Source organism: Phoxinus phoxinus (genome assembly GCF_949152265.1).
Source record: "Phoxinus phoxinus genome assembly, chromosome: 23".
NCBI lineage: Eukaryota > Metazoa > Chordata > Actinopteri > Cypriniformes > Leuciscidae > Phoxinus > Phoxinus phoxinus.
In genome coordinates, this window is record NC_136898.1 from 8,005,323 (window position 1) to 8,018,493 (window position 13,171).

General features: G+C 36.6%; 1 protein-coding gene across 4 annotated transcripts in view; it reads left to right on the plus strand.

The window, feature by feature from the left end:
* sez6a (seizure related 6 homolog a) overlaps positions 1–12,929 on the plus strand; it is a 49,320-nt gene extending 36,391 nt beyond the window's left edge. Inside the window, exons 5-17 of one of the 4 annotated variants that reach the window (XM_079599406.1) lie at positions 1,739–1,924; positions 2,173–2,341; positions 3,065–3,231; positions 3,719–3,913; positions 5,306–5,444; positions 8,125–8,321; positions 8,592–8,786; positions 9,569–9,760; positions 9,929–10,123; positions 10,216–10,251; positions 10,547–10,655; positions 10,739–10,838; positions 12,467–12,927. In XM_079599406.1, the coding sequence (XP_079455532.1) occupies positions 1,739–1,924; positions 2,173–2,341; positions 3,065–3,231; positions 3,719–3,913; positions 5,306–5,444; positions 8,125–8,321; positions 8,592–8,786; positions 9,569–9,760; positions 9,929–10,123; positions 10,216–10,251; positions 10,547–10,655; positions 10,739–10,838; positions 12,467–12,496 (1,910 nt within the window). In that variant the 3' untranslated portion in view covers positions 12,497–12,927. Of the gene's footprint in view, positions 1–1,738; positions 1,925–2,172; positions 2,342–3,064; positions 3,232–3,718; positions 3,914–5,305; positions 5,445–8,124; positions 8,322–8,591; positions 8,787–9,568; positions 9,761–9,928; positions 10,124–10,215; positions 10,252–10,546; positions 10,656–10,738; positions 11,464–12,466 lie in introns of those variants that run through there. The other 3 variants (XM_079599404.1, XM_079599405.1, XM_079599403.1) reach the window with 3 other exon arrangements.
* The last annotated feature ends 242 nt before the right edge of the window (positions 12,930–13,171 follow it).

Consider the following 13,171-nt stretch of genomic DNA (forward strand, 5'->3'; position numbering starts at 1 on the left):
TTCGGTATTTCAATGCAAAAATACACAATCTATTCAGCGTGCTTGCTGTTGAAATAGTGCTGGGATATTTAAATCAAGTAATTGTACTTATTTTCACTGCAGACACTGTTTCTATGCAAATTAGGCTTGTTTAAAGATATTAGTGATGTTTAGATATAATTGTATGCTTGTACTAATTGATATTTGTTATATTTTAAGCTAATGTAGAAAAATAGATATTATTTAATTGTATGTATTTATATTATTTTATATTCTATTAATTTGATCTTCAGACTCAATTTACTTCCACTAAAAAAAAAATTTTCAAGCAAAAATAATATTTTTTTGGGTGATATACTTTTCTACTTATTTAAATCATGATCCATTATGTTTCTTTTTTTAGACTGACCTGAACGCTTCTGTTCTGCCATTTTAATTCCCTTTCTATTGTATGGAAACGTCTGTCAGTGGCTCTCTTTCCGTTGATAGACAGATTGGATTAGTGTTAGATAAAGCCCTGGCATCTGTTGGTCGTAACCCCTAAGCAACGAATCTGCCCTGCTGTGCTTGAACTGAGTCATTATTAATAATAACTAAACAACTGGGCATTATGGAACATTAATCGCCATGGAAACAGATACAGCAGGGCCTGTTATTCACAGCTGGCGAGATCGGCTGGATATTAAATGTTGCTTCTGTACATTTAACCGTGCAGCACCTGAACGGTTTAGTGGCAGATGAAGGAAGTCTGGGTCAGATTTAAGCATTACTTTCTGTTCGTTTGCTGAACTCCATGTTCCTGCAGCTCAATTGCACTAGCAGAGCTAAGATCAAAGGTTCAATTCCCTGGAAGCACGCATAGTCATGAAATGTGTATCTTTAATGCACTGTATGTTGCTTCAGGTAAAATTGCCATTAGAGGTCACAGAACTGCTACTCACTTTGTGACAGCAATGTTTTTCTGTCTGCCCATTTCTATAGCAAACAAATACAGCCAACCTTCAGCTACAAGTATATGGGCAGTACTTGGTGAAATCACTGTCACAAATGTAGTTTATTCCAGTGATGGCAAAGCTGAATTTTCAGCATCATTACTCCAGTCTTCAGTGTCACATGATCCTTCAGAAATCATTTTAATATGCTGATTTGCTGCTCAAAAAACATTTCTTATTATTATCAATGTGTAAAATGGTTGTGCAACTTAATATTTTTGTGAAAACAGAAGAATGTCTTTACCGTCAGCTTTGATAAATTTAATGTCCTTGCTGAATAAAACTATCAATTTATAAAAGTATTACAATAACCGTAATACACACATAGTGATGATACAGTATATGTATCTTAAATGCACTATAAGTTGCTTCAGTTAAAAATACCATTAAATTAAAAATTTTGAGTTTTCAATAAAATAAAATTGAATTAATGATAAATTTGCCTCATGTGATTTCTGTGTGTGTGTGTGTGTGTGTGTGTGTGTGTGTGTGTGTGTGTGTGTGTGTGTGTGTGTGTGTGTGTGTGTGTGTGTGTGTGTGTGTGTGTGTGTGTGTGTGTGTGTGTGTGTGTGTCTTTTTTGTGTGTATAGAGAGAGAGAGAGAGAGAGAAAAAGTTTAGATCTTTTCCAACTTAATTTGCTTTTTTGGATGATATAGCCTACTTTATGTTTATTTGAAACATGATCTACGTATTGCATTTCTTTTTTTTAGACTCTAATCTGACAGTCATCTGCCATGTATTTCTTTTTCTCTCTCTCTCTCTTCAGCCTTTGCTCTGAGCTGTGCATCCCCGATGGCCCCTGATAATGGTGAAGTATCGGTCACTGGTCTTCAGGTTGGGGGCGTGGCCTATTTCTCCTGTCTGAATGGCTATCAGCTCCAGGGCCCCGCCTCCCTCACGTGCCGAAACGCCACCACACCCTACTGGAGTGGCAGAGATCCCATGTGTCAAGGTATGAAAGGACAAACTAACATTACTGCCTCAAAACTGCTCCACATAAAAAATTACGACTTGGGTGCATTTGAATGAAATTTTGAAATAAAACACATGTTATTCCTTTTCATTAGTCTCATAAATGTCTGAGGAAATCTGAGGCAGTCTGTTGGAAATCTGTGCCCTGCATAATGAAAATGAAGGGAACTGAATGCAGCAAATTCACTGCAGTTTCTCACTTTTTTTCTTTTCGTCTTTCATGCCTAGTTGCTTGTGGGGGGACGATGAGAAATGCCACTCAGGGTCGTATTGTCTCTCCGGGGTTTCCTGGAAACTACAGCAACAATCTGACGTGTCACTGGGTACTGGAGGCCCCTGAGGGCCATCGGATCCACATTCACTTTGAGAAAGTGGCACTGGCTGAGGACGATGACAGGCATGTGCTTTCTGTATTTTTACTTCAAATATTATTACTAAATATTCCCCAAAATTTATTTTAAAGTAATTCAATTTTAAAGTAATTTCTTTTAAATCTTTTAATTCAGCAAGGACACATTAAATGTATCAAATGTGACAGTAAATACATTTACAAACTTTCGGTTTCAATTAAATGCGGTTCTTTTGAACTTTCTATTTAAGTAAGAATGTGAAAAAATGTGTCATGATTTAATTTTCCACAAAGATGTTAAGAAGCACAACGGTTTTCAACATTGATAATATTAATAAATGTTCCTTGAGCACCAATCAGAATGATTTCTGAAGGATCATGTGACACTGACGACGACTGGAGTAATGATGCTGAAAATCCAGCTTAACCATCTCAGGAATAAATTATATTTTAAAATATATTAAAATAGAAACCACTTAATTTAAATTGTATAATATTTCACAATATTACTCTTTTAACTGAATTTTATATCGGATCAATTTAGCCTGGGTGAGTATATGACTTCATTCAAAAACTTTAAAAAATCTTTCCAACACCAAACTTTTGAATGGTAGTGAGTAAATATACAAAGCTTACATGGGGAAAATGTTCCAATATCATCAGGCCCATTCATCAAAGTTTAAAATTATATAATCCATTTTTATAAAAACAAAAACAATCTGTTCACACATTTACTCTTTAGTGATGCAGACTTCCTTTTGTTTGTTTTAGGCTCCTCATAAAGGATGGGAGTAACATTGACTCTCTGCCCCTGTACGACTCGTATGCAGTGGAGTATCTGCCCATTGAGGGGGTCACCAGCACCGACAGGCATCTGTTTGTGGAATTCACCAGTGATGAGACGGGCACATGCACTGGCACTGCCATCCGATATGAAGGTACAAGTATCCTACAGCATTTCCTGGACTTGAGCCGTTCATGTATTCCAGTCATTTAAAAAAAAAAAGCTTGTTCTCTTCTGAACCCTCATTAGTTCTGATCACTAACACCTGAACAAACTTGTTACAGCAAAAGAATAGAGGGCCAGATACAACATATGTAACCTAGAGACAACAGATTTCTGGGTATATTTATAGAGTTACATGTTAACCATCACCAAGGACTAAAGATAACGAACATCCCACTGAAATGTCACTATAAAAACTAGATAGGGAGTGAAAGAACTGAAAATGTGTACCTTGATTGCAATTTAAGTCACTTTGGATAAAAGCTCTACCAATTGCATACAGTAAATGTAAACATACATGTTTTACTGTCTGTGAGATAAACAAAATTATCTCTTGGAACACTGTTGTATTGTTGCGTTAATTATAGAGAGAGAGACTGATACTGTATTAAGGTTGTATTTTTCTGCATGTTTTTCAGCGTTTGCTCAGGGCAGCTGTTACGAGCCGTTTGTGAAGTATGGGAATTTCTCCACGAGCGATCCTGCGTTTGGAGTTGGTTCTGTGGCGGAGTTCACCTGTGAGCCGGGTTACACACTGGAGCAGGGCGCTGTTATTTTGGAATGTGTAAATTATGAAAATCCACAATGGAATGAGACGGAACCAGCATGCCGAGGTGATTTTATGTCTGTGATGACATGTCCGATTCAGTATAACAGTCTAATCTTTAGTTTAAAGTCCCACTGTAGTTAATAATCTTACCCCTTTAAAACTCATCTTTGATCACCAAAATTACATATTTAAATGTTTTTTCATTGAAAAATAATCTTCATACCTTAAAATAGCTTGAATGTAACTCTACGCCATATATATTTAGTATACGCGGTTCTATGTATATGCAAATTAGTCCCGCCTCCACTCACTCACACCAGCTCAGAGATCCACTTGTTGACGTGATTGGTTACAAGGTAGTTTGTGACATCAGAAACAGCAGCGATTTCAAACTGTGTCTTTGGTTCACCGCAGTTTTAAAGAGAAATACTCAGCAATGGCTCTGACTGATGAATTTGAACATGGTTTGTCTTAAAGCATTTTAAAAACACCACATAGACATATAAACAATATTAAAAGCTGGATTTTCACAACAGGGGGACTTTAAGTAAATTTCTTCTCTGATTGTTTTTACATGCCATTTGAAGCCAATATGAAATCAAAATTGATTTAGGTCTAGTTTACCTAGTTTAAGGGATAGTTTACCTAATTTTTTTAAATGTATATTTACTCAGTTGTTCCAAAACTTTAGGACTTGCTTTCTTGAGAATGTCCCAGTTTTTTTTCTTCTCCTTACTATAAACACGAAGGAGTGAAATGTTGTTTGGATCTTCTTTTGTTTTGCGAAGAAGAAAGAAAGTCACACAGGTTTGAAACGACATGAGAGGGAGTAAATGATTACAGAATTTTTATTTTTGGTGGAGTATCCCTTTAAATCAAAATCAAAATAAAATGTAATATTTTGATCTCTTTAACTTGTGGTGCATTCAAGTCATGTCGGGAAGATCATATAGTTACACACATGAACGTCACCACAAAGTCTTAATAACGATTATGAAATTACAAGTTTCCCAGTTGGGGTCCCAGTTTCTCAGTGAGAAAACATGTCAGTGGATGCAGCGTGTCAATGTCAATGGATGCAGCGTCTGCATTAATGGTACATTTGTTAAAATAAATGATTGTAAATTAAATAAATTTACAATAAGACTAAGTTGCATGTACAAAATCCATTGCATTGTACAAATATGATAGAATATATAATGATTCCAATAACAATAAAAAAAACGAATCAATTAAAAAACATAAAATAGCAAAAACACACCCAATGCACATTTTTTATTCATCATTTTGTAGATGTAGAGTTAAAAAATCGTGTTGAATTTTATGCAGAAAAGTTATGTCGCCATTTTGCTCCAACCAAAGTGATTTTAACGCATCTGATGTCATTATTATGACTTCTTATTTCGCAAATACTAACTTCCCAGGAGGACTTCAATGCATCATTTGTGTTTTACAGCGGTGTGCAGTGGAGAAATAACAGATTCGGCAGGTGTGGTGCTTTCTCCCAACTGGCCTGAAGCGTACGACAAAGGTCAGGATTGTATCTGGGGTCTACACGTGGAAGAGGACAAAAGATTTATGCTGGATATCCTGGTGTGAGTATCTGATAGATGGTTATGTTTTAGGACTGGCTTTGTGTGTGACTTTTTTCCTCTAATGAGAATGCTTTCACTTCTCTATTAGCATTTGGTACAGTTCACCACCTTCCAATTACAGAGGAACAGTGTGTGTAATGACAGATGATTAATTGATTTAGCAGAGACATGGAGGCCACCCACGGACTCATTAACACAGAGCACTAATGGGCCAGCAGCATACAGGTGCCAGTCTGAACACCTGGACAGGGATCAAACCACATGCTTCTTCAATATCTCAGTGACTGATTATGGGATGCGCACTTTACATCTTTCAAAAGTAGCATAGACAACATCAATGCGTTTATTATATGGATTATTTTTAGTGGTGTACAGTAGGTAGGTTTGGAGGTATATGGGTAGGTTTTGTGGTGGTATGAAATGGTATTGGGTGGTATAGAGTGCATTAGTGCCTCCTGGAAGTATTTTTTCATTCATTTTTCCCATAGAGATCTTTGTTAAAGAGTCATAAGCCATGAACCAAGACAATCAGCTACGAAGTTAACCACATCACTACGAACTTTGATTTGAAGCAAGAAAAAGTATTTGAAAATCAGACAAAAATACAAAGGTACAAGACCGTGTATTTAATGCCTTTGGTGAGGGAAAGAACTACAATGAAGCATTGCAAACAGCATAATCAAATTAAAAACAATGGAGAAGCTAAATAATATAAAAACTATTAATTTACAAATCTTGATTATGATTATATATAAAAACAATACATTGCAAAATATTACATACAGTATATATAAACATTTAAGTATTTTGAGAGCGTAGAATGCTTGAATGGGAGTGGGTGGAGCTAACAAGATCTTTTGGCACTTGTTGCTTTTTTCGACTGATTGGTGTAATTACTGTACAGCATCATGGGTAATGTAGTTTTTCACCAGAAATTCCAAACACGATTATTTTTATAAATAAGCTGAAATAATATGGGCAGACAGCTTCAGCAGAAGCAAATACTGTACCATCGATTAACAACCTCGTAGCTCGAAGTAGGTCTGTCTTTAAAGGGTTACTATTCAAAATCAATTTCCCTATGCAGTTTTTACTTCTGAAACCCGACTATTCCACTATATAGGTTTGTAATGAAATGAGTTGATTTGTGAAATTATTAGTGGTTTTTGCAGTGGTACAATTGGGGATTAGGGTTGGTATAAACCATTTTTGTGGTATAGGTATAGATTTGGAGTGATATTGGTGGGTTTTGTGGAGTTATTGGTCTTTTTTGTGATGTACGAGTGGGTGTTAGGGTGGTATGAATTGGTTTTGGATGGTATAGGATGGCTTAGAGTGATATAGGTTGGTTTTGTGGACTTATTTGTGGCTGTATAGGTAGGCTTGGGATGTCATGGTTAGGTTTTAGGATGTATTGGGATAGAGGAAGTTTATCTGTGATTGGCGGGTTTAGCTTGATCTCAAGAGATTGCTTTGTCAGGATGACAAAAGAGGTTTTGCAGAGGCCGTGATTTCAAAACCAACCTACTCATTTTTATTTGTAATATTAAGAAGTAAAATTAACTAACTTTTCATTTTTTCTGACATTCTCACCTTTGTACTTCCAAAGAGACCAATGGTACACCAGTCATCAAGTGTGCCTGAGGCTGAGTGTGACACACTATCTGAACCCAGAGCCTCTGTGTCCCAACATGCGTCATTAGCTCAGCTTTACTGGCTTCTGCTCAACAGCATCTTCCAAACTCACCCTCTAAACACACACACACACACACACACACACACACACACCTGGGTGAATAGTCTTAACAATGAGCCTGTTTGTTGGAAGAAGGGGAAAAAACATCTCAGCTGATCATCAGGATGTGTATATCCTTCTTACTTTATAACTCTGCATTGTACCCCTGGTTTTTCTTTCAGGCTGTGAATATTAACACAGCTCATCTGTGACCTTCCCAAACAACAGAACCCGAAGGGCTGACAGCTGTGTGGCGGCCCTGAGGGTTCTGCCTCTCTGCTTTCCAACATTACACTAAATAAATCTCATTTCTTTGCGAAATGTCACTTCCCCACTGAAGAGGTAAATGCAGCCTCCCGATAGATGGAGGAATCTAAACATTGGCCTTTATTGCCATTTAGCATGACAGAATGGAAAACATGATTGATTCTCAGCGAGGATACTGTTGTGTAAAAATCTGCCTAGGCTGTGTAATTTGTTTTTCCCTTGCATTACTCATGTTAGTTCAGGAATGAAGATGAATTGCAGAATGACGTCAACCAACCATCTGGGGAAAAATGTGGCTGGTCAAGTGACAGCTTCTTATGTTAGGATGGCAGCATTCTTCTTAATTAAAGGGATAGTTCACCAAAAATGAATTGACTGTCCTTTAAAGCCTGTATGATTTTGTTTTGTTTTGTGGAATACAAAATAAACAGCAAATAAATAGCATATTTAGCATTCACTTTAGTCACTTTAAACAAACAGATGAAGTTTTGCAACTGTAGGTTTTTTAACAGATGAAATTATATGATTTTATATTATATATTACTATAACATTATATTAATTAATTATATGTTAATGTAAAATTATGGTGGGAGTTTATCAAAACAATGAGCTAAGAATTATCACAAACAGACCTGTGCTACATTAATGGTGTGCATTCATGCGTGTTGTTTTATTAGTCTTCATCTGGGGAAGAATGACCTGCTGACCTTTTACGATGGTGATGACCTCACAGCCAACATCTTGGGCCAGTACAGTGGTTTCCTCCCTCGATTCAGACTCTACACCTCTATGGCTGACGTGACCATCCAGTTTCAATCTGATCCAGCCTCCAATGTCTACGGATACAACAATGGCTTCGTAGTGCATTTCTTTGGTAAGTGTACATTAGTTGCAGTTACAGTAATGCAAAATTAATCTGTTCATCTAGTCCTTGTATTCTCCTAAATTAATCATGATTGGAAAGTGATGGTCCCCCAGTGTCTGAAAAATAAAGGTGCCAACCTGCTTGGCACTGGCAGTGACCACTACTGGCAAGGACTGAGATGGGCAACTGTTTTCTCACAGCAGTTTCATTAACATGTAAAGCTTAATGGTAAAAATAGAAAATCATGCCTCTTTTCTCCTTCTACTAACCAAATACTAGAAGTGCCACGTAACGACACATGCGCAGAGCTGCCAGAAATCCTTAATGGCTGGAAGAGCACATCTCATCCTGACCTGACGCATGGCACCGTTATTACCTACCAGTGTTACCCAGGCTTCCATCTGCAGGGCTCAGAGATCCTGATGTGCCAGTGGGATCTGACATGGAGTGGAGACGTTCCCCTCTGTGAAAAAAGTAAGAGCTAACGTCACACTTAAAGGTCACACCAGATCATTAGTGCTTGAGTTACTCAGGGAAAACTTAATTGACATGGTGTTAATGACTGTTTAAAACGCTAGGGCTGTTGCTACCTGCTGGTGAATTAAGGTTACTACATATAACAGCTAAGCAGTGAGCACCCTATGAGTAGATGCAGTCAGTTAACTGGCAGGTTCCTGTGTGGGTTTAGCAATGGTGATTTGTTGGTTGGAGAATATTTGATCATAATCAAATTTCCAAGAAGAAACAGTGAAAAACTGCAATAAGAGAATTTATATTTACTATATTTTAAATAATTCCCATTAAAAATGCATCAATATAATGATGTGCATCACAGTAGAATGGACCACAACATATGTGCATATCCCTTATTTAAAAATGATTAATAAAAATATATTGTTTATAAAAAAATGTTTAAATACTATACATTTTTTAACCACTTAAAGAACTTGTGAGGTATAATTTAAAATTATATATATATGACACTTTTTACGTGTGTGTGTATAATATGTGTGTATATATATAATATTTCTAATTAAAATGTCTTTTTATTTATAATACATTATTATTATTAAATTGCATGCAATAAAAATGGTTTCGCACAACACATTTAAGTTACAATACTTCTCTTCTCTACTAGTTTTCTTGTTCGCTTATCTTCATAATTCTTTGTTTCTCTGTTTTGGGGAAATGTTCACATTTTTGTGTTGTGATTTTTCATTTTCTCCTATGTGTTTTTATTTGTGATATTTGCCTAGTTATGTCATGTGAGGATCCGGGACTAGTGGACAACAGCCGCAGACTGGTGACCGGCTCTCGTTACGCTGTGGGCTCGTCTGTGGAGTACATCTGCAACAAAGGATACTCACTTGCTGGCCCTGGGGTGCTCACTTGCTACAGCAGAGAAACCGCAGTCCCAAAGTGGAGTGAAAAACTACCTAAATGTGTCCGTAAGTATCGGTCAGCAGCATAACAAGAAATTCAACCTAAACTGATCTGTTCTGACTTCAGTTCTTACGCTCTACTGCCATCTAGTGGATTTCAGGATTACTGTGTTCCAGCATGTAGGCCTACAATGCATGATTCCAGCAGACTGATCTGTGTTTTTTTTTTTTTAGCTGAGAGATATGAACCCTGCAGTAACCCCGGCGCTCCCTCCACTGCCATCCAGAGTTCAGAGAAAGCTTTCTTCCAGGCAGGAGAGACTCTGAGCTTCACCTGTCGTTCAGGTTATGTGCTTCAGGGTGAAGCCACTATCCACTGCATCCCGGGACATCCCTCTCAGTGGAGCGGTGCGCCCCCTATGTGCAGAGGTAGGAACTGCACTCTTAACGTCCTCATCGTGACACACATCTTATATGAGATTTCCACAAGTGTCTCAGAAGTTTTTTCTGGTGTTTTTCAGCTTCTTCGAGAAACATTGAGGAACACAGGCTGAACGGTGATACTATTTTAGTATTATCAAAACACTTTACAAACAGGACTTAGATTAAGCAAGGATTAGGCTTTAGTTAAATTAAGCATTTAAGTAGCTTTTATAAATGGAGAAATGTGCTTTAGAAAAAAAACATTACTGATGTACATCTTGAGACTAAACAATAGCACTGACAGGTTTTAAGATTTATCAGTGCAAGTTGTTTTCAGCTAAAACATGCATTTTTAGTCTTGGCGAAAGCCTTGTCTGTGAAACCGGGGATTATTTTTTTTAAATGTTCTGTAAAATGTCCACATTATAGCTGCCGATTCAGAGTTTGGTGTGGAGGGCGTCAACATTGCCATCGCAGTTCTGATTCCTGTTGCAGTGGTGCTGATGCTCCTCTTGGTCTTTTTCCTCTGCATTTCAATGTAAGTTCCAAGGCCAGGGACAATGACATGGTGCTTATTGTTTTGGGGGTTGTTTTTCCACTAATAAGATTGTGTCTCTGCAGAGCTCAAAGCAAGACCCTCCAGCTCCCTGGGTCGTCTTCTCCACCGTACGACAACATGACTGAAGAATCTGCGTTTGACAACCCCGTGTATGAGACGGGAGTAAGTATGGATGCCATGAACCTCAGAGACGTGGGATCTCACAACACCATCGTCCTGTCCTGATCAACCCTGCCTGCCATCCCGTCATTCCACCTGTCATCTATTACTTTGACCTGATCCGCAGAACAAATAAAAGGAATCTGAATCGGTTATATGGCTAAACAGCAAACAGAGACATATCATTTTATTTTAAAGGCCAGTATAATGTAGCAGTACTAGTGCCATGTAATGGCGCTATAGGAACTTAGGACCAGATATATCATAAAACTATCTTCATGATTTAATTAATTTAATGTTGCATAAACAAAATGTTTCTTGGGGACTCTTAATGAATGTTTATTTTTATTTATTTTTTCTAATAACATTTTAAAATTTTCAAAGAAGTTCAAAAATGCTGCTGTATATTCATAACATGCAGTGTAAGAATAAATACATTTCAGTGGAGAAGGAAAGAGTCTCTGGGTTCCTTTACAAACATGAAAACTTTCATTTTAGATGTAAAAAAAAAAACATTTAGGCTTGACGCCATGGGTCATGGGTAGCTAGAACTCAGCAGATGGTGTGTGTGTGTGTGTGTGTGTGTGTGTGTGTGTGTGTGTGTGTGTGTGTGTGTGTGTGCGTGTGTGTGTGTGTGTCTCAGTTTACACTCTACATGTTCTCTAATTAGACGTTCTGATGGTGTGTACCTCATTACCAAAAATACATCTCCTAAATATACAGCATCCAGGATTATGTCATTCACTGTTATCTTCTGAATGTGAAAAGTTCAGACCAAATTCCATTTGCGTAATTATTAATGTTTAGTTAAATTATATTACTTTTACTTGATTGGATCGTTTCATGACTCACAGGATTTTTTTAATGTTTTATGTTAACGTCATTCATCATTTTTGTGTTTCATGTTTCCTTTCTTTTGATTCAAATAAGGATACTAATGAAGCTCTTGAATTTGCTTGTGCATTATACATTCATAAACATGTCTGAGTTCAAAAGTTTATGGTCTGTAACATTGTTTTAAGAAATTAAACCTTTTCAGCAAGGATGCATTAAATTGATCTGTAAATATTTACGGAAATGTTGTTTTTTTACTTTCCGTTCGTCAAAGAATCCTAAAAAAATGCATAAGGATTTCCCAAAAATATTAAACAGCACAATTGTTTTCAACATTGATAATAATACTGTTACATTGGAATTTTGATGTAGTTAAAAATGTAATAATAATAAATGTTTCTTGAGCAGCAAATGATTTCTGAAGGATCATCATGTGACTAGAGTAATGATGCTGAAAAGTCAGCTTTGCCATTACAGGAATAAATTATATTTTAAAATATATTCAGTTTTTAAAATCATAAATAATATTTTACAATATGTTATTACTGTATTTGTGATCAAATAAATGTAGACTTGTTGAGCATAGATTCAAATTCTTACCGGCCCTAAACTTTTGCACGGTAGTGTAATTAAAGATGTGAGCTATATATTACTTCCAAAGCTTTGTATTTTTTATTGAAATGCATTTTATTTGTCTTAAATATAACTTGGATCACCAGTTGTATTTAAGGGGGCTCTGAATAAGACAAAGAGAATCCACTGTACTGTTCTGAAATCTTATTTGTTTATCTTTTCAGGATGCAAGGCAATACGAGGTGTGTATGTAAAATCCATCTGTCTTTTTTGGCATCTCTCCTCTTTTTCTGCTGGGCTCCTGTAAATGTTTTTTTTTCCCTCTAAGACTTCTGCCTGCACTATGGTGGACAATAGGGTGTTATTTCTGTAGCACATAAGAGCCTGAGGTTTGTGTTGTACTTTTTTATTTGTCCGGTAAAACATCCCATGGCTCACAACTTGAGTTTGGACTATTTCAGAGTGCACCAAGAAGGTTTCTGGTTTTACATTGAGGAACAACAGAGATGGAAACTGTTTTCTCCCACATGCAGCAAACAAGACTGAGTGTCTGAGGGTCTTGAGATCTAGTGGTGCTTCAGTTGCACTAGTAATGGTGATAAAGCCATTTCTCTATGTATAACACACTGTCACTGCATGGGGGCTTATTTGCAGAACATTTTGTAAATAAATTGTCCAAAACTATAGAATGATGTTGTGTTTATTATGCATTGTGTGTAACTGTGAATCTTTTAGTTGACCAAGACAACAGTTATCTATTTAACAGCATCTATATACTATATAAAATTATAGAATATATATTATATTATGATATAAATATGAATATTATTAACTTATCTAAATATTTAATGTCTACGTATATATAGGATGTATCTAATAACACATAATGAATGAATTGACCGCCATTGTTCACTGCTCACTGATGATTT